The 23801-nt window shown below is 35.2% G+C and overlaps 1 protein-coding gene across 2 annotated transcripts in view; it reads right to left on the bottom strand.

Moving 5' to 3' along the window:
- Positions 1 to 22061, bottom strand: part of Cyp4aa1 (Probable cytochrome P450 4aa1) — a 90016-nt gene extending 67955 nt beyond the window's left edge. The window contains exon 1 of one of the 2 annotated variants that reach the window (XM_074178361.1): positions 21878 to 22061. In XM_074178361.1, the coding sequence (XP_074034462.1) occupies positions 21878 to 21931 (54 nt within the window). In that variant the 5' untranslated portion in view covers positions 21932 to 22061. Of the gene's footprint in view, positions 1 to 4637; positions 4782 to 21877 lie in introns of those variants that run through there. The other variant, XM_074178362.1, reaches the window with a different exon arrangement.
- Between the last annotated feature and the right edge of the window lie 1740 nt (positions 22062 to 23801).

Here is a 23801-nt window from a genome sequence, read left to right as displayed (position 1 = left end):
ATTACCGTGGCGTTGTAGGTCGGGAGTTGTTGCCACATGGTCGTACGGCCAATAAGGAGTATTATCTTGAAGTTATGTGCAGGGAGAAATATGGAGAAAACGTCCTGTATTGAGGAGAAACGATAGTGCACCTGCTTACTCTTCATTGCTTTTTCGTAATTGTTTGGCCAAAACAATACCGTGATCAGGCCTCAGCCACCGTATTTACCATATTTCGCCCCCAACAATTTTTTCTGCTCTTTGCGATGATTCAGGAGATAAAAAACCGAATCGCTCAAGGTCATACCAAAAAGTACATATCAGAATTGCCTTGAAGATTGAGAAAAACGCTGGCACAAATGTATTATATCTGAGGGGGAATACTCTGAAGTATTTTTTGAACAGACAGCGTGTGTCAGTGATAATAAATGTATTGAACGTGGAATGAATTGAGGACTAAACCTCACAAAATTTCGAACATCTACATATCAATTATTTTTTCCAATCGCAAACAGAAATACATCCCTATTCTCAATGTTATGACTCCCATATTGATATTAATCTTCAAAATAAATAACACTTATTTTCATTCAACGAAGTTCATAATTACAGTAATGAATCATTCGTGAACAAGTAATTGCCAATCTTCTCGACCTGGTCAAGGTTGCAAACTTTGTTTTACCTACAGAATAGAATTCACCAACTTAAAGAAAATGTCTGTCAACTTGATTATTCATTTCAAATCGTCCAGTGTCATTTTATGATCGTATTTTCTCCAAAAATTACCTCACTGCAAGCCTGCCTTGTACTTGAAACAACTGCGAATGTTAATGAAATGCAATCCTGGCTCCTCCACCGATTATATTGTATGAATTTATCTTCTTAAGTAATTCACGGATAAAATTGGTATTTTACCATACTTTTCCTTTACCAAAACTAATAGTATGGGATTGAATGAGACAGAATAGTTAGAGCCACTGACTAAAAATGTCCATACAAAATGTTTGTATTATTTTAATTCTACCTACACAGCTTCTCACCTATGACGAATCTTATTTTGACCTCGAAAACGCTGACTATCCTAACTTGAATAACTATTTTTCTTCTATTGATTGGATAACATTATTCGAATCGCATGATCCTAATCAATGCGTTCAGTTCCAATCAAGAAGGTGAAGTAGTCACGCGTCCCACAATGATATTCATCAGAACTTATGAACCTAATCATGAATAAGAAGAAAGCTCACGCTGAATACGAACTGGCCAGAAACACGGTTGATTATGCAAATTTTTCTGGCTCGAGACAACACTTCAAATTCCTAACTAAGCATTGTTATACTCTATATTAGTAATTTCTCTTTTTTAAAAAAGGAAATCGTGCTGAGATCGAGAACTATAAACAGATTTCTCTACTAAGCTCGCTCTCAAAAGTGTATGAAACAACCTGTTATGTAACAACCAGCATAGTTCAGGAAGAATCGCTCAATAGAAACAGCTTCATTTCACTTTCTCAATAATATATATTTCAAATTGGATGCTGGTAACTTTGTTATAAGTATATATTGATTTACCTAAGGCAGTCGACACTTTCTCATGGAAATTTATATCTAATAAGTTGATCAATCTTGGTCTCCCAAGCAATGTTTTTGATTTTGCTGAGCTCCTATATGGGTGGCGCTGTAAGTCAGTTAAATATGGTGGCACATTGACAAATGAGTATTTCCTTGAACTGGGCGTTCCTCAGGGCTCAGTTTTAGGACCATTATTATTTATTATATTCATTAATGATTTGCCTGAACACGTGAGGGACTGGCTTTTAACCATGTTTACAGATGACACCACTATTACAGTCACTGGACACACTATGAATGACGTGGTAGCCACAAGTAGTAGCATTGTTGATGAATTCTCTTCTCAGGAACTCTACAATGAATTGATTAAATTGATTTCAATATTGATTTGACAAATTGTAAAACATGTGAAACTTACGAGAGTGAGGTTGGTAATCCCTTTCACTTACCGAAATTTGTAAAAATAACATATCACAAATACATTAGGTATTGATTGATCGAATTATTTGACAAACACAAATTTTTATTAAATATGGACTAACATAGATACTATGATGGAATCAAAGAGGAAGTGACAATTTTTTTTTATTCTGAATCGAATGAATGGATGATATGAAGTTGACAGTTGACAGTAATGAAATTAATGACAGTGATTTTCTTGACCTTGTTGCCAACATAACAATGAGAGATGAAAAATGAAAACTCCAACTATAAAGGGTTGCCAATATTGTATTTATCTTTAGAACAGTTATATTAGTTGTTAGAAGTCCCTTGACGAGGGCGACTTAGTAGATATGAACAAATGGCGCTAATATGATCTATGTCAATTCGATAGTTGATTGAATTTGGTTCTTTGAAAATGTTTGTCATTTCGAGAAAAGTGCTTCTTTTTAAATTGGATTCAGGTTCTGAAATAGCCACATTGTCATAATCAGGTATGTGGTCTAGTTCAATTCCATGATGAGCTAGACAACAGGGTTTTTTTAATTTCTAATATAATATATATTATATTCGAAGTTCATTGTAGAAAACGCTCAGAGCACTGGAAAAAATATGAATAGGTACCTAAAAATGAAAAAAAAAAACTCTCGAAAAACTCTACGGTACATAGGAAGACGTGAAAGTTGCTATTGTATTTTTATTCAACTCAGTCAACCAATTTCCAGGGCCGTAATTCAAAAGGGAATAATTCACACAATTATAATCGAATATCACCGAAAAATCCCGAAATATGAATTCAATTTCTCAGTATGAAGTGAACGTCTACGATCCAAAAACTACAGGTCTGTATTTAAAAATTCAAAGATGGGGGTGGCCCAAGTCACCTTGCTATACACCTTGTATAAAAGATTCATGGATATATTCTGAGAGCCCACATCAAGTGCCAATAGCAAAATGTGGACAGATTTTCAATATGTCTGCGAATGAAGAAGATATAGGCAAAAAATTATTTGGGATTTTTTGGTTTTTCCTTTATATCTCCCGAACCAAAAGAGCTATATTCGATTTCTTTACATCATTGAATAGGTCTCTAAAATATGCAACTTTGCAATACTTCAACCGACACTCTATCTCTTATCGTTTACGAGATCCCCATGTACAGACAAGAATTTGAACAGCCCTGTATACATATATAATTAAAGTGATCTTTAACTTACAGATTTGTATCAGGTAATTGTTCAGCATTAATTAATTAAGTCAATAATTTATTGTCTTTAAATCATACTGATAGTTATTATGCACATACATACAGAGTGAAATATCAATTTTGCAATTTTTGTTTTGTCACGTAGGTGGGTGTGATTTCAAATAACTTTTTTCAATACACTTTTTTAATTAATGTCGAAAATAAGGGTAGTTTACTCTTCATTGAAATTTCTTATTTTTTGTTCTCCCATGTACACCGTTCGAGAAGTTAGAATGTTGACAACTCAATTCCACGTTATATATTTCAAGTTCTCAGATAATATGCAAACAATGAATATTTTTTCAAATCATTCCGGAATTTTTGTTTATTAAATTTTTGAAGCATTCGGTAGCTCATTGTAAAACTTGATTACTTTAAAAATTTTACCCAATATTTGTTTTCCTTTTCAATAATTTCAGATTGCCTAAATATCTTGTCAAATGGTTGTATTGGTCATCATCGATTTTGAAAGTCAGATTAGAATGTTTGAGCTTATTTTTGACCAAACGAATGAAGGTACATAATTTGAATTCATGTAAGGATGACAAATCTAATAGTTTTTTGTTTTATACAGATTGACTATAGGCTCCTTGTAGTTCTAATTGAAAATACACCTTAAAATTTTGTTCTGAAGTTTTTTAATTGGTTTCAATAAGGAATTTGTTGCCATTTCCCATACTAATATTACATATTGAATTTTGGAATATACTGATGAAAAATAAATTTATTTGAGGAATTTAAGGGAAACAACATTTCTTATTTTGAATAAAATCCAAATTATAGAAGCAATTTTTTTTATTATTACTATTATACCAAAAAATTTGCACTAGGAAATTATTTAATATTTTTATTATTGAATTCAATTGCATATTTTGAATCAATTAATAAAGACCTTTTTGATATGAACGTATAAGAAGATTTCTGAAAATCTAGTGACTTTTATGGCATTAAAGCCATAAAGATATGTTATCAAGGTCTCTCGAAATAATGATTTTGATTATTTATTGTACACTATTTCCATTGTGAATTAAAGTGGTGTCATCACTAATGTATCCCTTTCCTTTTTACTGCACTGTATATTGACAATTATAACATATAATTATATCAGAAATAATTGTTCATGAGATCTGAGGATGAACTCATCAAAGTTCGAAACCTTAGCAAAAACTCATAAGTTTTTCCACAATCTCAACCATCTTTTGTCACAACATATCTGTCATTCAAGAAACTAATTTTAATTACAATTCGAATGAATAAATGGTACAGATAATGTTTTTATTTCGACCATAAAGCTCATTAAAATGTAAAACTTTTTGAATATTTGCATTAAAACAATTACAATAAATGATAGGATCATTCAAAACTAATGAGCATAGGAAATATAATGAGTCATTACTTACAATATTTATTATTCGAGATGTTCAAACAAACCGAAACAACACGTTTTACGCTACTATTTTCAAAGTCCGCTCCGAACTTCGAGCTCACGAAAACTACTGTGGCCCACTTGAAGAGGCAGAAGACCAATCCTTTCACATTTCGAGAAGCGGGAAAGAATCACGGCATTCTTGCTAGGCAAAAGTTTTCAAATTGCTGTTTGGAACTAGAGAAATAACAAAAATATTCACGGTTCAAAATAATCAGAACAGCAACGACTCAATCGAAATATTTTTAAACTCTACTGAAATATTTGATGGGTATCAAAACTATAGACATCAGTGACCATATAAGAGATCTGCTATTCTTATCACAGAGGAGAAGAAAATAGACATATTGATGATATCGGAGGCAAATGAATTCCAGCCGACTAAGAGACAATGGACAACTGATCACTAATGATAAAATAAAGGTGGCCCGAAGGTTCAATATTAAGCAATAAGGATGCAATGAGGGTTGAAAGAAAAACCTAATAATATTTAGCTGGTACAGATAAAAAAATAACCATTGAAAAGTTCAAACAATGTCCAACTTCACAGAAAGAAATTACAGAACTTTTTTGTATTCGGCAACTAAACAGCCTCATCAATCGCCTATTAGCGGTGTACAATAATATGTACCTATTAATAATATAAACAGTGGACTATATCAGCAGTTATTTGCATTTTACTTTGAATAAAATACTTATTTCTTGAAGGAATGTGATGTATTGTGGAATATTTGATTCATGTCGGAGGTGTTTCTGTTCTGTCGAGTCTTTCAAATGCGAAGAGCGGAAATTCAATCAGTAAAGTAAAGAAATTAGTTTCACTAGTTCGGACTTCCATTGTCTACTATATAAAATGATTTGAAATCCCTGAAACAAGTGAAAGAGAATAATTAAAAAAAAAAAAAAAGAATAGTTGAAAATAACAATTATATTAAGCACCAATAATACAATAATTGAATAAATAAAAATTAAAGGAATGAAAAAAGAAAATAAAAATAAAAAGTGTAGAGATTCCAAGTCACGTTAGTTCACGACGTTTCGATTGTTGGTATCTACAATCGTCTTCGGGTGATGACTGGACTGATTCCTCCGAGAGATGACTATTTTATAGGTCGTTGAAATACTTTCACTTTCTCTACTTTCCATTTTCCGCTTCACTGATTCCGTGAGAGATGACCGTTTTGGCGGGAGTTGGTCATTTTTCGTTTGATGATGGGTTTCCATATGTTTCGTATATCTACGCTGGCCTGGCTGAATACGTTGTTGGACAACATGTATGCGGCTTCCTTGAATTTTCTTCTGAACCAATGTTCCTCTCTGTGCAAGATCTCAGCTTGGGACCACTCGATGTTGTGTTGATGGGTCCAAACATGGTCTGCTATTCCTGATTTGCTGGTTTCTCCTCGCTGTGTGTGCTTCTTGTGCTCGGCAATGCGAACATTCAACGGCCTCTTAGTTTCACCAATATAGGATTTTCCGCACTCACAGGGTATCCGGTAAATGCAATTCTTGGAATCGCAGTCCGCGTTTGGGGGCCTGGTTTTCGTGAGGCTGCTACGGATAGTGTTACCGGATCTGAAACAGGTTCTAATGTTGTACTTGGAACCAATTCTTCTTATCCTCTCCGATAATCCTCTGATGTAGGGAAGTGCAAGCACTGGTTGTGACGGCTTTTCTTCCTTGCGAGGCTCCTGCTGTCTTTTAGCCAAAGTCTTTTCTACCATCGCTTTGGAGTATCCATTCCGCTGAAGATCATTTTTGATGATGTCTAGTTCCTTGTCCAGACCTTCCTTTGTATTACAGAGCCCAAAAGCACGGTCTAATAGAGTCTTGATGATTCCTCTTTTTGTCGATTGATGGTGGTTGGATTCGTGGTTCAGATACTGTCCCGTATGAGTGGGTTTTCGGTATACAGATGTTTCCCACTTAGTGTCGGTCCTCTTCACCAAAACGTCTAAGAATGGCAATTCATTGTGGATTTCCTTCTCCATTGTGAAAGTGATGGAAGGTCTCACGCTGTTGATGTGTTTCAGAAAGGCGTCTAGTTCAGTATTCCCATGGTTCCATATTATGAAGGTGTCGTCAACATATCTCAACCAGACTCGAGGTTTCTTGTGGGCTTCTTCAATGGCCAGAGTTTCAAACCACTCCATATATATGTTGGCTATGACTGGTGAAAGTGGCGATCCCATTGGCAGTCCCTCGTCTTGTGTAAAGAATTCGTCCTTCAATTGGAAATAACAGTTTCGTACGCAGCATCCTAGTAATTCCATAATTACTTCTATAGGTAGATTCGTTCTTTCTTTCAGGTTCCCGTCTTCGGATAGCTTTCTCTGTATGATTTGGAGTGCTTCTTCGACCGGAACGTTAGTGTAAAGGCTTTCCACGTCGAAACTAATTAGTTGATCTTCCTGTGTGACTTCAATTGACCCTAGTAGTTCGACAAAATGCCTTGAATTCTTCACAAAAGACGATGTTTTTCCTTGTAATGGTTGTATTAAGGGAAGTAACTTGTAGGTTATTTCACTATCATTTCATTTCAGGTTTATTGGTGCTTAATATAATTGTTATTTTCAACTATTCTTTTTTTTTTTTTAATTATTCTCTTTTACTTGTTTCAGGGATTTCAAATCATTTTATATAGTAGACAATGGAAGTCCGAACTAGTGAAACTCATCACGAAACATTGTCAATCACCTTCAAACAAAAGTAAAGAAACCTAACAGTAAAGGGTACTTCACATGCAAAACATTCTAGTTGCGGTTCATAGCTGGCCAAATAAAAGCGATTTTGAAGGCCTGAAGACGTCAACTTGGTGGGTGAAACGTGCGTCGAGAAAGATATTGCATTTCTGGTGATTGGTAGAAGTGTCCGAATTGAATACTGATATTGTACTTCCATAGGGTATTTTGTTGTTTCAAATCTCTCACTTTCATGAATAGAAACACGGAATGTTGTGTATTTTTTTTCTACTTCACCTCTTGACACGTTTTGTCAGACTTGTTAGGTTTCTAGCGTTTCTTTTGTGATAATATTGTTGAAGGACTGTTATTTTAGTTTTCATTTGACAGTATCCCTTTCGATTTCAGAGACTGGCGTTGAAATTAAATTATTTTTAGTTAAAATTATAGGACTCATTCAAATTCTTGCGATTTGTGCTTCTATTTTCTATCATCATTTGACAATTTTTGTTTTTTGCAAGATGGCAGTTACTGTTATCCCTCGCTGTCTGGTAAATTTTTTAAAGAGTAACTTGCCATCATTCATTTCACTATCCCTCAACCTGACCCATCAGAGCCATTTATTTTAACACACAAAGTATTATTTTACCTCTTAACTTCTTCATTTTCAATTTGAATGAATATAAAGTTATATCAAAGAAAAGAGTAACACAAATCATGAAATTATGAAAATTAATTGGCACTCCGGGGCGACTTCATTGGTTCCAGTAGCGCATTTGCTTTTTCGGCTGCAGGAAAACCCGGAATACCCTGCAGCACCACATCATCTGATGATCTTGATCTGCCAATGTCCTTCAGAGGCTCCAATAAATTCAAAACATCGCCAGAACACTTCGTGACACGACTATCGTCAAACTTAAACCAGTCCGTTTCGTCCTGACCAATGCGTAATAATGACTAGATTTAACGCCAGAGCCACAGTGACCAATGACTGCATGAAGATTATAATAGCGGTCTGCTAGATTGAAGTGTTCATCTATTTCGAACCATCGTAAGAGTTTGGTGCTTTCGTCAGAGGTTGAGTCATGTTTGAAGATCATCAATGTTATTATTAGATTGACTGGTGCCTCAGATATACTTGTTTTCTTATAATAATCAGTTAGTTTGGCGCATGTTTGGCAGTACAGTTGATCATAACCCGTTAAAAATTCCATTTTCGGTTGATTTAACAATCAGCTTTACACGAACTGGTTATCAGGAAACGCTAGTTGAAGTTCCAGAAAATCAAATATGTTTTTGCTACCACTTGAACATTTACTACAAAGTAAACAAGTGAGGATTTTTCCAGCAAAAGATTTACAAACACAAGACGAGATAGACTGTACGAAATCATTCAAACCAGAGCGGTCAGGAGTATTCAATTGTAATGCCATGCCATTCAAATCCCTTTCACATTACTCTAAATGTTTCCGAGTATTTGTCCAAAATGATTGTGAGGAAACTGGAATAGAGCGACATTTCGTTCAGTAAACTTCATCAAAGAAAATCAATTCACAAAAAATTGTTCAATATGTATAAAATTCACTATAGAATCAGCAGCCATCAACAAATCATGTAGAGCTTGAAAAATATTTTTGATTTATTTTTAGTCTACTGAATCTTCCAAAGTGGCCACTTTACACCTTGACACGAGGAAAAGTGACAAGAAATGGAATAGAAATTTGTCATAATTATGTACCTTATAGATACATAAATTCAATTTTGAGTTCAACAATATAATAAAAGAAAATTTGAAAATATATTAGTATATTCACATAGACTCATAATAATACATATTATATAATACATAATACACGTTAAAATAATGTTCAACTAAGCAAAGCTTCTGATTACTTCACTGCCTTGTACGACGACACTCTACTTTATTTTATTTTGTATCATTTTGAATCTAATCAATCTGAGTTTCCATCAATGTTACTATTAAAATTCGATTGGTAATAAAAACCAAATCAACGATAAAATAATCGTAAATTCATCACTTCATTAGGTGCTGAACAAAACACTGTAGAAAAAAACTAAGCGTCAGTTTAGCGCTACGTCGTAAGATTGGACTAATATTCAATAAGTGCAAGCCAAAATTGCTCGATTGAAATGGCCACCTCAGTTTCCTATACAAGTTAAATATTTTCATTATCATTTACTAACCCTAGTTTAATTCGATAATGTATCCCATGCGAAAGTATTCTTTCTCTAAACAAAGTTGCTACAAATAATTCATTGTTTATAAATAATGAGTTATCCGAAAAAATCTACCTTTGCTGTGTGTGTTTGATCTTAATTTCTGAATCAGAGACGAGAGCTCGCGAACATAATGGTCAAACGATATTTACAAGAACATATGTTTCACCTTTTACACTTCATTTTCCATTGATTCGATAAAGAAAAAATGGGTATTGCTGCGAATTTAGGCTTTGACATATTATGGCTCAGAAACGTATCCTAGACGAATATACGTGTATACACTTAGGAAGTGCATATTATACAAAAACTGATGAATCTAAGAAGCACTTATAAATATTATTGTGTTTGAATATAGTATAACGTCTCAAAGTTCCAATCGGATGTCCTTCGGTGACATTAGATTTTGATGAAATTGGTGACACACGTGATTCGTTATGTTCAAACCATGTGCCAACATAGGAGTGTTTTCAGTTTGTCATGTAATATCCACAGTCAGATGTTCCATTTTGATTCAACAGTGATCTGAATTATAATGGCGATGAGCTACGTTATCTGTTGGATAATTACTCATATAAACGGCCTACACACGTTACGATTTTTCGTACTGCTTGCAGTACGATATGCATCGGTACTGCCGCAGTAACGATAAATCATAACGTGTGTAGGCAAATTGTGTGTTTTGCAGTATGCAGTCGTCGAATCGTTCGCAGTACGGAGCTTCCATAAAATATCGTATCAACGGTCGTGTCTGGGGTGGGGTTGTAGACAAGTTGGAACGTGTGGAGCTTACTGCTGCGGTAGTTACGATTTTATATCGTTTAAAGCAAATCATTTAGGAAAAAGGGTTTTATATATTCCATATCATTATGATGGTTATGAAAAATAAGACTTTTTGGGAAGAGTTTATTGCTGATATAAAGAAAACACCTGCCTGTGGGATGTAAAATCAAAAGATTGCGCCAATAAAATAAATTTTATTTGTAAAATTTTAGGAGTTGTTTCCGAACGAATCTCAAGAAGCAATGAAAAATAAAATAAACGATATAAGAACTTCCTTCAGACGTGACTTTTGAAAGATTGAAATCGAAACCTCGGCAGTACGAGCTGTTGTGAGGTGTGGATGAAACATGGATGTACTGCATGCCATAAGATTTTCTTTACAATTTGCAGTTCAACATGCAGTACGAAAAATCATAACGTGTATAGGGCTTTAGGAATGAACCTCCCAACAGAAAATCAATGGCAACATATATGATCGAAATTAGGAAAAACATATGGATCGATGGATCAATAGTTTTGTCCGTTTCAATACTATGTGTTTTGTAGCAATTTTCGACCAATTTTTCTCTACGAATGGAAATTGATCCAAAGCGCTGCCGAAACTGCCTGAAAAATCAACCAGGCATTTGGCAATAATTGTGTTGATGAACCCACTGTTCGACGTTAGTTTGCAAAATTTCGTTCCACAGATTTTAGCCCCAAAGTGGTCCACCTACAGAAATCCAAAAGGATTTGAGGGCCCTGGTGGAGACTAACCCATCACAAACGGTGCGTGGGATAACAGAAGAACTGGGCGTCAGGTCCCATGCGGTTTCTGATGGTTTAAAAGGTATAGGAAAGGCCGAAGGCTCGAAAAGTGGATACCCCAGGATTTGAACGATCTACAGAAATTGTCATGTTCCGAATTATGTTCTTCTTTGCCTTTGCGCAACTAAAATGATCCTTTTTTGGATCGGATCGAAAAAGTGGATCCTCTATGACATCGCTAGACCTTCAGGACAGTGGTTGGACACTAATTAGCCACCCAGACACTTTTCAAAAGCGACCATGGTTACTGTATGGTGGTCAGCGGCTGGTGTGATTCACTATAACTTTCTGTAACCAGGCCAAACCACCACAGCAGAGTTCTATTGTGAGGAAATCATCGACGAAATGCACCAAAAATTCCGTCAGCAGCAGACGGCACTGGTCAGCTCCACAACAAAGCCCGTCCGCACATTTCACAAATCACTGTCCGAAAATTAAACAAATCGAGCGTGGAAGTTCTGCCTCACCCACCATACTGCCCAGACTTCTCGCAAACCGACTACCGTCTTTTCAAGCACTTAGATAACTTTCTGGCCGGTAGAACCTTCGCCAATCAGGACCAGACAAAAACGGCCTTCGTCGACTTCATGGAATCTGGAGCATACAATTTTCATAGTGACGGAATCAATCGACTTGTGTTAAGTTGGTAAAAGGCACTGATTTGGATTGAATAAGTGTTTACAGTTACAGTTTATAGTAGACTCATAAAAACGAACAAAAATTTTGAAGTAACCTAAATTTATATTTTTCTTTTCTATTGTATCTCTATTCGAGTAATTCAATTAGTCAGCATCATTTATAATTTCTGCTTATAAGTAGTTATCATTGACATGTGCACTAGAATCTAAATCTGTTTGAAAAATTTATTTAAAATCTGTGTTCCGTTAACCAGCTGTCGCACTCCTATGAACGACAACCCTCAGAAGTTGAAACTTGTGCGAGCTAAGGATTAACGAGGTCTTATATTTTAAGGTGTGATTCACTTAAACGGGTTGGACAATAGCAAGTGGAAATCGATCGTTTAGACTGGGACTTGAACCACCGACCAACACGGCAGTCAATTCGAGTGAGTGAACAAAGCACCCACGTCGAACCGTCTGGCTACCGACCGACTAGGGTGTTTCATTTGCATTTCTGTAAATGATAAAAATGTTTTTACATGTAATTTTTCGCACATAAAATCATTATTATTATTTAGAGTTTTCAAGCAACTTACCGAGAAGTGCCCCGTATTTGTGAGTACACTTCGATGTAGATTTAAAATGTTCGATAAAATCATTCACAATCTTGGAGTTAGTTGAAACAAAAGCTCAAAAAAAAGAACCAATGGTGAGAATTAAAATCTCATCAATGGTTCTTCGTTTTTGAGCTTTGGAAACTGGGCTGTTTGGTGTTGGATCACAAATGTTTTGTCTTTGGTTTCTGGTTTAATCTAGTTGCCTCGCTGAGGAAGCTGCAATAAAAGTCAGAGGACGAATCTTGTTCGGCGGTCTATGTCAAAGTTTGGCTTTGCAACGGGCCGCCTTGGGTAGCCGCGTATATTCATGGATTCAGGCTTCTGTCGTTTCTATAGATGATATTTTCGTAACGGGAGATGCGCCATAGCCTTCACAATATTGGAGTTGTTCATCCTGGAATATCTAGGTCATAACAATGCTATGACTTTTGTTTGGCGTCATGATTTTCCCACATCTCTTCGTCCAAAGCTTTGAATCTTGCAGCGGAGTTACGGAAAAAATTTGCCAGGGAAGATATGACTTCCATTGCATTTTTGATGCCAGCAACAGAACAAGCTTTGCTTATTTTTAGCGTATGGTTCGCACAGTGGCTGTAGATTGTGTTACGTTTCAATTTAGCACTAGATCAAACTGCTCTTATGTGACCTTTCAAAACACTACCTTACCTTTTAAGATCTTTATTCAAAGGATATTAACAATGTAATTAAGTTACAAGTAGATTTTATTCATTTAACATCATAGTAATGGGAATCTTCCGTTCCATAGAAAACCATACCTGAAATGTATAAGAATAAATGTATGCTCCCTGACTAACTGCTTTGACCAGTACTTACGCATTCTCCTATTGCCAATCGACGTTGGAGATCCGAAATTCCTCGCTAGGTTGAAATAGTTGTTATTGTTTGTTTCTCAGTTTTCTTCACCTATCATTTTTTTTGCCGTTGTCTGCCTTATTCCCTATATCTTTCCAAGAATATTTCTTGCATAGATCGTTATTCATTACTTCCAGAAGGATTACTGACATATTAGAGCCATATCGCCTGAAAAACAATATTAGTTAGCTCTGGTTTCTGAATACTGTTTGATATTTTCGGTAAATATTCTGCATAAGATGAATGTTCAAATATTCGTACTGAATGGGAAAGATGTGACGACTTACCTTATATGTTTCTATTCCATCGCATAAATAAGGATTGGTAAATAGTTGAAAATAGGTTGGAACAATATTTTTGTACATTCTATTCATTACAAGGTTAAGAGACAGCTGTTGGTTGACATCCGCCGAACTTTCGTAGTGTCGTTCCGACGAACTACACCGAACTAGTTCTACAGTTGTTCACGGGTGGAGGATTTATCGGCTACTCAAGTTGTCAAGGGTTGTTTTAGGGTTGCATTGCTTTGAGAAGGAGTTTTGATGGGTCATAGACTTGTTGATATTGTCTCAAGTGGCTGTGGAGGAATTTATAGATTTATGATGTTGTGCACAGCGCCCCCTTGGTGCTTGTAGTGTAGATTGGATGCACTGTGGCAACAACTGGTTAGCTGTCAGATGTGGCAGTCGCTTAGTATTTGGAAGTTAACCTTCGGTGAGCTTGGTTCGGAGTTCAAAGGGTACCATCAGACTGATTGTAGGATATATTTGGTTGTATTTGTGCCATCCTTCACGGGGATTATTTCTACAAGTCAGGATTGTATAGTGGAAGACTGATTGGTCATTTTGGTGTGGATATTTGCAGTCTGAAACTTAAGCTCTTTTGAGGATTTGTGGTGGTTACCGAACTCGTGCCAGGTGGGAGGATTTCCGAAATTAGGTATGTCTGAATCACTGTCGCATCTCTCATGTGATCTTAGCTATGATATCACTTCTTCAATTCTACAACCTTCGTTTCTCGTCTCTAGATTCATAAGAAACAGAAGGCCCTCAGTCACTCATCAAGTCCCAGTAGGACTTCCGTGCAGAGCACCGCACACGAAGAAACGTATAGAAAACCCCTTGGCCAGGGTAAGAATTTTACCATTAAATGTGTTTTTGATGAGTTTAGTAATTTCTGATTCCATCGTTATATCTCAAATGAATATTAGTATTGAAGAGAGGTTTCAACACTCATTCAATTTTCTTGATTTTTACGGATCATATGGTTATACAGGGCACCCAAAAATATACTCTTGTTATCTTGCTACTTTGCTTGATGAAAATATACCAGGGGTATTGATTAGTCAAATAGTCCTATTGAATGGGGGTTGAATCTCACCTTGTTTCATCTGATTCTGATTGAGAATTTTCTTCCGTAGGGTTTTTCTTCCTGCTTTTTTCTTCCTGCTTTTTCTTCCTGTTTTTCTTCCTGATTTTCTTCCTGCTTTTTTTTTTGTCTTCGTTAAGGGTTCCTGTTTTCCTTTTTTTTCTTCTTGGGTCTTATTTGATGATCCATTACTGGTCCAGCTTGTCGTGCCCTACAGGGTGATCTATCTTGGTGGTGCTACAGGGTGATCCATCTCCGCCGTACTACAGGGTGATCCATCTCAGCAGTACTACAGGGTGATCCACTTCCGTCGAACTACGGGGTAGCCTAACACCATATACCGGGTGGCCCAAAAGGAGCACGCAAGTTATAATTGATTTAATTGAATATTTGTGATATACTGAGATATTTGAATAATTGTTGCCCTTATGTTTATTGATACCTGTTGATATAGTGTTTGTTTATCGTTTATTGATTAAGAGTTTGTTATTGATACCTGATTGACATAGATATTTGTGAAACGGAAATTGAGGTATATTCTTCCTTTCACGATTGCTGATTGACACCGATGCGCCTACGCCTGAGCTCACGCGACGCAAACGAGTTTGTCTTACCATCCGATACTAGTATTTACGATTTCACCTACTCAATTTTCGTGGTAGTTTTACTCGACGTATTGTAGTTTTTTTGAGCGTCGTTACTACCGTAATTTATGGCTGATTGAATTCGTGGTATATACACCGCGCTCTTGTATGGACATTTGAACATCGCGTAGTAGTGTGAATATTGCATTGTTGTCTTAGAAGCGTTGTTGGTTAATCCATGTAAGTTAGGATTACTGAATAAATCATATTGGGGATCTTTATCTTTTATTTCCAATATTAATTGGTAAGTTATTGATATTGTGAGTTACTTAGGGTATCTGGAGGATTAAATTTACCTGGCGCCCATTAAGATCTATTTGAAATTTGCTAAGTTGTTCAACCCACTCCCGTCTCCACTGTTTAGCTTAGCCGCGGATACCCATCTGTCTTATTTGTTACCGACAGATGATTTAGTCTCCTCTTGTGGTTTGTGAGGTGACATTTTTGGCGCCCATTAAGATCTATTTGAAATTTGCTAAGTTGTTTAACCCACTCCCGTCTCCACTGTTTAGCTTAGCCGCGGATACCCATCTGTCTTATTTGTTACCGACAGATGATTTAGTCTCCTCTTGTGGTTTGTGAGGTGACAATTGCAGAAGGCTTAATCTGAGAAATGCGGGCGTGCACACCCTTAAATATTCCACTCGAATTAGAGGATTCATCAAAAGCTTGTCCTCGGCAAATAGCCAAATCAAGGCCAATTTTACCAAGCTCTTGTAAAATTGGGTGAGCTGAAATATATTCATATTCTACAATTTGGAGTACCTGAATGTCAAGTACCCGAGTTTTACCTAGCCAATTAATGTTTTCCGTGTACCTGGGTTTGTAATGAATGAAATGGCCTGAGCTGATGTCCTGAATTGTCCCAAAATGTCACCAAATTATATCTAGTGTACTTTCAATCCTCTAGGGGGGGAGTGCCGCTGTGCCCCCCTCTGGATCCACCACTGGTGGTACCTATCTCGTTCGCAACGTCCATCTGACGCATTCCTGCTTGAAGCATCCTCACAACCCGTAACATTTCACCACGCGATAAATGTTGCCTTCCTGCCATTATTTAAATACTATTTAATTGCATACGTATAATTTCCATCGAAAGTTGAAACAAAATGAAAATTATTAGACGTGTTTAATACGCGGCATGAATATTATTCTTCGTCAATAAATAGACAAACAAAAAAGGCCATATCTGAAAACAAAAACTAACTGATTTAAAGAAAGTAAACAAGAATGAATATAAAAATTCTTACTAAATTCGATTAATCGAAATATGCAACAATACAGAATCCATTTTTGCTGAGATCAGCAAATATCCCTAGATTTTATCAGTAGTTTAGACTGAGATATCACCACCTCAATTAATATTACTGCAGTTCCATCCCAACACCAAAGCGTTATCTTCACCACCTCGACACTTGTTTCAATCACTAAGTGATCATCTTCAAGTGGGAGATTAAATTTCAATATTCCTCTTGAGGATGATTATACTTAGTGATTGAAACACGTGTAAGAAACCACTATCGACATGGGTGGAAAAAAACGCGGTACCCGAAAAAACGCGGGGCCCGAGAGATTGGATAGGAATTAGTAAGTCATAGTCAGTAAACTCGAGCGAGCCAGACGAGAGCAATGTTATTCATTTAATTGTTAATATCCAGATTGGAAAACGGGTGATGGTTCATTCGTTAAGTTCAGTTGTGAATTGATGTATCTTTGAGTAAAATATATTTATACGATTATTATTTCTGCTTTTCTTATACACGTGTCGAAGTCTTGAAAATAACGGTTTGGTTTTGGGATAGAACTCTGGTAATATTTATTACTACACCAAAGGTTCCAAAGAGTGCATCAGAAGTTCATTACTAACTGAAGAGTATAGGAGATACTCGTATATGCATGATGATGAAAAGCATTGAAATCAATCGCCAATACCGGAAATAATGTGTCCTGTCAAAAACAGATTAATCATTTCTGAATTTTAATTGATTCTCGAGTTGATATTCAGAAAGAAATAAAAATTTTATTGCCTTCATGAATGTCAACAAAGTAAACACTTATTATTCGAATTAAAATTCAACAACCTGGTGTGATTTCATACATCCACAAAAAATACATTGTTTGTATTTTGAGACCAATGCCATGAAGTTAATGGCATTGATTAATTATCGTCTTGGTCATGTAATATAAATGCAATTTAATGTTCGCGAAGTAGGGGAGATCGGGGCTGGAAGTCACATTTTCTGTATTTTGCATTTTTGGTGTCCTTTTTTTTATAAATTATCAATGATATTTTTACATCAATAGTATTTTTATACTTTTTTGAAAACAGATTTCCTTTTTTTTTCTCCAACATCATCCATAGGGAGACTAAAACAATTCTTATGGAAAAGAAAATGTGTGACTTTTATCCCCGCGCCGGGGATGGTTGTCACAGTATCTGGGGCAGGAAGTCACATGGTTAGTTGAGAGGTATAAAAAAACCTTCTAATGAATATTTTCATTGAAAGCAACTTGGTAACTTGAAAAACAAGAATACAGGTCTGCAATGCTTGTAAACTAAAAATATCCAACGTAGCGAAATTATATTTAGAGAGTCTAAAATGCAGTGAATATTCGAAATCACATTATGGCAAATGTAACTTGGCAGCCTGGTATGGCAAATGTCACCTGGTAGACTCTGTGGTATTATCTTGGGAAGCGTAATTAGAGATCTATCTGTGACGGACAACAGTATAAAATCGTGGTAGTAGGAGTCGCGCCACTATGGACCACCCCCACTCCTCCACTTTTCGTGGTAGCGAGTGGGAAAGAGACGTGTGCGACGTGACCGACGCATAGAAGGATGGAATGAGCATCGAGTAGATTCATTTGATAGATAAGAGCGCGGTGGAATTACAAAAATAACGCTATAATAATAATAATGAACGAAAATCGGATTAAAGAAAAAACATGACACCCCGTACATGTTTTTGTTTTTCTTAAACGATGAGACACCCTGTACACATTGAAGAATCACACGCCAAAACAACAGAGCCTCGTTAAACTGTCATGTTTTTTAATGACGCATTTTGGGACACCCTGTACACATTGACGTCATGTTTTTTCTTTAATCCGATTTTCGTTCATTATTAATATTATAGCGTTATTTTTGTAATTCCACCGCGCTCTTATCTATCAAATGAATCTACTCGATGCTCATTCCATCCTTCTATGCGTCGGTCACGTCGCACACGTCTCTTTCCCACTCGCTACCACGAAAAGTGGAGGAGTGGGGGTGGTCCATAGTGGCGCGACTCCTACTCGTGGTCCTGAAATATGGTCCGTTTTTTTTATTTTATTGATATGGCAGCAGCTTAAGAGCTGATTTTACTGTTATGAATTTATTAATTGTTATCAAATTTATTTTCTTTATTTAAACAAAGGAGATAGGTATATCAGGTTTATCAGGTCTCAGCCTGATTTATACCTATCTCCTTTGTTTAAATAAAGAAAATAAGTTTGATAACAATTAATAAATTTCTTCGGTTGACGACTTGTTTATTTTGTGGAAATTCATGTTCACTGGGGATACACTACAAAAACACCCTTTTGTCTATTTTCCACTATATTTCTTTATTGTTGACCGGTTTCGGCTATTACACCATTTTAAAAACTAACTGATTACATTTAAATCTGAGTAATTTATACTATATAAAGATATATCAAGTCATTTATGATAGAATAAGCAACATAGGTATAAATTACTCAGATTTAAATGTAATCAGTTAGTTTTGAAAATGGTGTAATAGCCGAAACCGGTCAACAATAAAGAAATATAGTGGAAAATAGACAAAAGTGTGTTTTTGTAGTGTATCCTCAATTAATAAATTCATAACAGTAACTCCTTACCTTCACTCTCTGTGATTTATCATTTTACAGTTCTGTGAAATCTCATTGGCAGCAATGCATCAGTCAGAACAAGAAATTCTGTCAAACACTTTTTGTCAAACTTAATGTTTTATGTCAATCATGTTTGACAACCTGTTGAGTTCAATTTCCAAATTCATAATTTCACATTATTCTTGCAATCATCTCATATTATCGCAAAATTCTTACGAAATGTTACATGTTTTTAACCAATTTTAATCGTGACATACAAATATGAGGATCCTCTTTATTACATATTTGTTAACTTAATTTTAACCTCACTTTCGTAAGTATGAACACGTTGTCCATACCCTTTGTTTATTCAATAATTATTGTAGAGTTCCCGATGAAGAGACAATAAACGCCTCGAAAGCTTGAACAGAAAAAAGAGTTTTACAATATTTCTGCCTCTGACTGCTATACCCGATTCATAACTCGAATAACGTAGGGAGAAAATTCAAAGAAGCCGCACATATGTTGTCCAACAACGCATTTAGCCAAGCAAACGTAGAGACACGCAACACATGGAAACCTCTAATCAAGCGGAACACGACCAACACGGCCAAACGGTCAGTTCCCGTTAAAACCGATGAAGCGGAGAGAGGGAAGAGGGGATATGTGAAATCGATCGAATGACCTATAAATAGTCAGATCTCTGTCCGAAACCACCCGAAGACGATTGTGGATAGTAACAATAGAAATGTTGTGAAGTAACTTGGTTTGGAATCTTTTAATTTTTAATTTTTATTCCTTTTCAGTAATTTTTTTTATGTTATCTCTTGTTAATAGTTCAATTTTTTGATTTTTTGGTTGTTGCTTGTATTTTATTCCATTGTAATTTTAGTTTATTTTTGCTTGATGTAAATGTTATTTTTCAGCTAATCTTTTTTGATTTTTTTACAGATTCTTTCGTGGATTTCAAATCAATTTATATCTTATTAGACAATGGAAGTCCGAACTACGAAGATAAATACATCTCAGTTCCATACCACCAATATACGAGGAACTTTGGAAAGATTTTCAAGAAACTAGGCATACACTACAGAGCCTTTTGGGAAGTCCAAAAGAGAAATTCGAGAATTCGAAAAAGTCTGGAATTTACGAAATTGAATGTAAGGACTGCGATGAAAAATATTATGGACAGACAAAAAGATCTATTAAAGTAAGATATAAGGAACACATAGCACACTTAAAATATGGAAGACCTGAAAAATCAGCAGTCGCCCATCATATTTTGCAACAAAACCATTCCATAGACTTCAGTTCATTAAGATTAGTTAGACAAGTTAACAACAACAGGCAACTAGATGCCTATGAGAGTGTAGAAATAAGTAAACACAATAATATTATGAATAACGATGACGGGCCTATACCAAAGAGCATACCATATAGCTTGTTAAAATAATATTGTTGGGTTTACTGGGACACATGCAAAAATAAATTTAGATAGGCAATATGGTGAAATTCATTTTATATAGCTGAAAATTGTTTTATATACAGCTATAATAGTTAAACATATATTGTAAAATGATAGATAAGGAAAAATCGTAAAATTAATTTAAATTGGTATACCTGTATGGGTGGTACACCAGGATGGTTTACCTGTATGGGATATCATATAGCATAAATAGGGTTAGCTTCGCGTTAGTTTCTAGTTTTAATCTTCCTCTTTGGAGATGATCACTTGGTGATCGAAACACGTGTCGAGGTGTTGAAAATAACGATTTGGTGTTGGGAAAAAACTCCAGTATATTCATTACTACACCAAAGGTTGCAAACAGTGCCATTATAAGTAATATCCACCTTATTTTTCCGGTTTGTTTGAGAAATTGAGATGCATCGGTGGAAGATATGATGCAAGGACAACTTTTAGAACTATAAAAAAACATTGACCCTAAACCCGAAAATACGGTTGAAAAAAAAACGAAAAAATGTATTTACAATGTACCTTGTACCTGTATAAAAAGTTATATAGGTAAAACCACAGGAACCCTTGATGTGAGAAGAAATGAACATCGTGTATATGTAAGGAGAAGACAGATAACAGAAACAAGGATAATGGAGTAAACTTTAAAATCATCTGGTGATCAAGCTATGAAATGGAAATATGAACCTCAACTGAAATTTCAAAAAAACATCCTATATATGTATTCTTGTAGACTATCGCATATGACTTCCGAACTCTTCATTCTTTTGGCATATATCAAAACAAATATAGCTATTTACAATTGAGGCGAAAGTTTTCAAGTGAGTTTTTAAAATTTTTGCAACAAAATAAAAGAGACTGACATACCTAGAGGAATGATGTATATTACAGAAGGCAAACCATTTATATCCAAAAATGATTCTGAAAAAATGGCACTCCTCCAACAAAAGACTGATGCAAATACCAATATTGTTGCTTGAAGAGTCTTTCAAAGTCTGCAGCATTGAAAAAAGTTTCAATTTTGTTTCATTCGACAAAAGGATAAATATCTTTGAAGAAAATTTTTCAATGTTTTTTTCAATTGCACAATAATAAATATTCGGAAGAAATGCAATAATTGGAGTTTCAAATCAAAATTATATATCTCTAAAATAAAGGGATTGATAATTCAAAAACCAGTATCCAAATGAATATAATGAGCATCTCATTGATTGAAAACATCGCCCAAATTCAGATAATTTTAATGTATACCTGCATATTCTGAGTTAAACTTTGAAAGGTTGAAGTCACTAATTTAAAGTCCATCACATTACTCGAAGATTTTCACGTGATTACACTTTTTCTGATTCCAGGTAATACAAATGTCACACCAAATATCACTTGCACTCTCAATACTAACAATAATCAACAACCGTACTCCTCGACTAAGTAAACAAGGCAAACATGCAACTATTACAATAACTACATACCTCGGTGTCACGAAAGAGAAGGAAAACTCAACGAACGTGAATATTTTTCATATATATTCATTTCAATAAGATTTGCATTAATAAAAAATCGTACTAGGAAGTTAGTTGACTCGTCAAATTGTGGAGTATTTATTCTCAGCAAGTATTCTTAAACAAGGTCAGTAAAATAATATAAAAGAAACGTTTTCCCTCAGTTCAAATTATTAAAATTGATAACAAAATTTGCTGTGCAGATAATTTTGAACGTAATAGTTATGTACCTAGAGTGAAAGGCAGATGTTTGTGCCCTTAGGCCGACAATTTTACAAACCGGGATCTTCTGACCTGAGTGTTTGCACTCATATGCTCACGCGATGCATGCGAATACAAACTTTCATGACATATATACTAGTCCGTTATTGCATCTTAATACAAAAAATGGGGGACACTTCCGAAACTTCGAAGTACACCATTGAGGATGATAGTGCTCCACTAGACAAACAAAATTATTATCAGTAATTTCAAATCCACTTTTGGACAGAAATCAATTTATCATAATGGAATCTATACTTTATACCAATATCATAAATGTGAAAGTTTCTGAGGATGGATGTATGTATGTATGTATGTATATATGTTTGTGTCTTTTTCACACCTAAACGACTTAACTGAACACCTTAAGATGAAACTTTACAGAAATACAGTTTATATATACATCAGAGTAACATTTAGGCTGAATTTATAAAGGTTTTGTGTAATTTTGGACAAAATATAACGATAAGTAAGAAGTAAGTCGGAAAAAATCTTGCTCCGTGAGATGTATCTTGGCGTGCGCTGCCCATACCGTTGGAGATACATAAAGATATGTAGTGTAAGATTGTTTATCTCAAATAGTCCTAAATAAAAGTCCGTGATAGCATATATCTACCTCGGCCCGAACGCGGTCAGACGCGTGAGGGCAGACGTCGTTGATGGTTGTGTTAGTATTGCGAATTTTTTCATAAGTTAACATAATTCGATTCTCGAAGCATTACTTAGTGCCGTTGCCATATTTTTTTAAGTGAAAATATAAATTACTACCTGTTGCTCGCTCCTATATTAACGTACAGCCGAAGCTACTGAACCTAGAATTTTGAAATATGCAGGTAGGTTTTTTGTATAGTTTGAATAAGCATCAAGAACGGTAATCAGGAATTTCCACCTCCATGGGGGAAAATGGTGTGAATTCAAAGATTGTATTGAATTTCGTCGGTTTTGGAGTTGGAAACCTGAAGTTTTGGGTTTATAAAAAAATATTGTAACTATTTGTTTAAAATGGTCGGTCACAAAACTTAAGTTAAAATATATAAACTAATTCTTAAAGACATGAAAAATCTGAAACTGCTCTCAAATTCGAAAATCATTTGAAGAAGTATTCAATTAATTGAATTGAAAATACAGGATTATATGATTTTCATATTTTCAGAATCATCTAAATATTTTTATATTGAATCTTTGGCTATGTTTGAATGACATGTCGAACAAAAATAAACATCAAAATGAAATTCTTGAACTTGAGACAGAAAATGGACAAATTTTAAGGAATAAATTAGATATCGCCAATAGATTCAACGAATACTTTACAAACATCGGAAGAGAACTATCAGAAAAAATAGAAAGTAAAGCCAGCTTCTCATCCAACAAACCTCAAACATGTCGATTAAATTTATTTTACTTAGAAGAAATTA

This window comes from Leptinotarsa decemlineata, unplaced genomic scaffold (assembly GCF_025532065.1).
Source record: "Leptinotarsa decemlineata unplaced genomic scaffold, Ldec_3_MD MMD2_tig00003736_RagTag_RagTag, whole genome shotgun sequence".
NCBI lineage: Eukaryota > Metazoa > Arthropoda > Insecta > Coleoptera > Chrysomelidae > Leptinotarsa > Leptinotarsa decemlineata.
The sequence above is the reverse complement of the archived record's forward strand: the minus strand, read 5'-3'. Positions and strand labels throughout refer to the sequence as shown.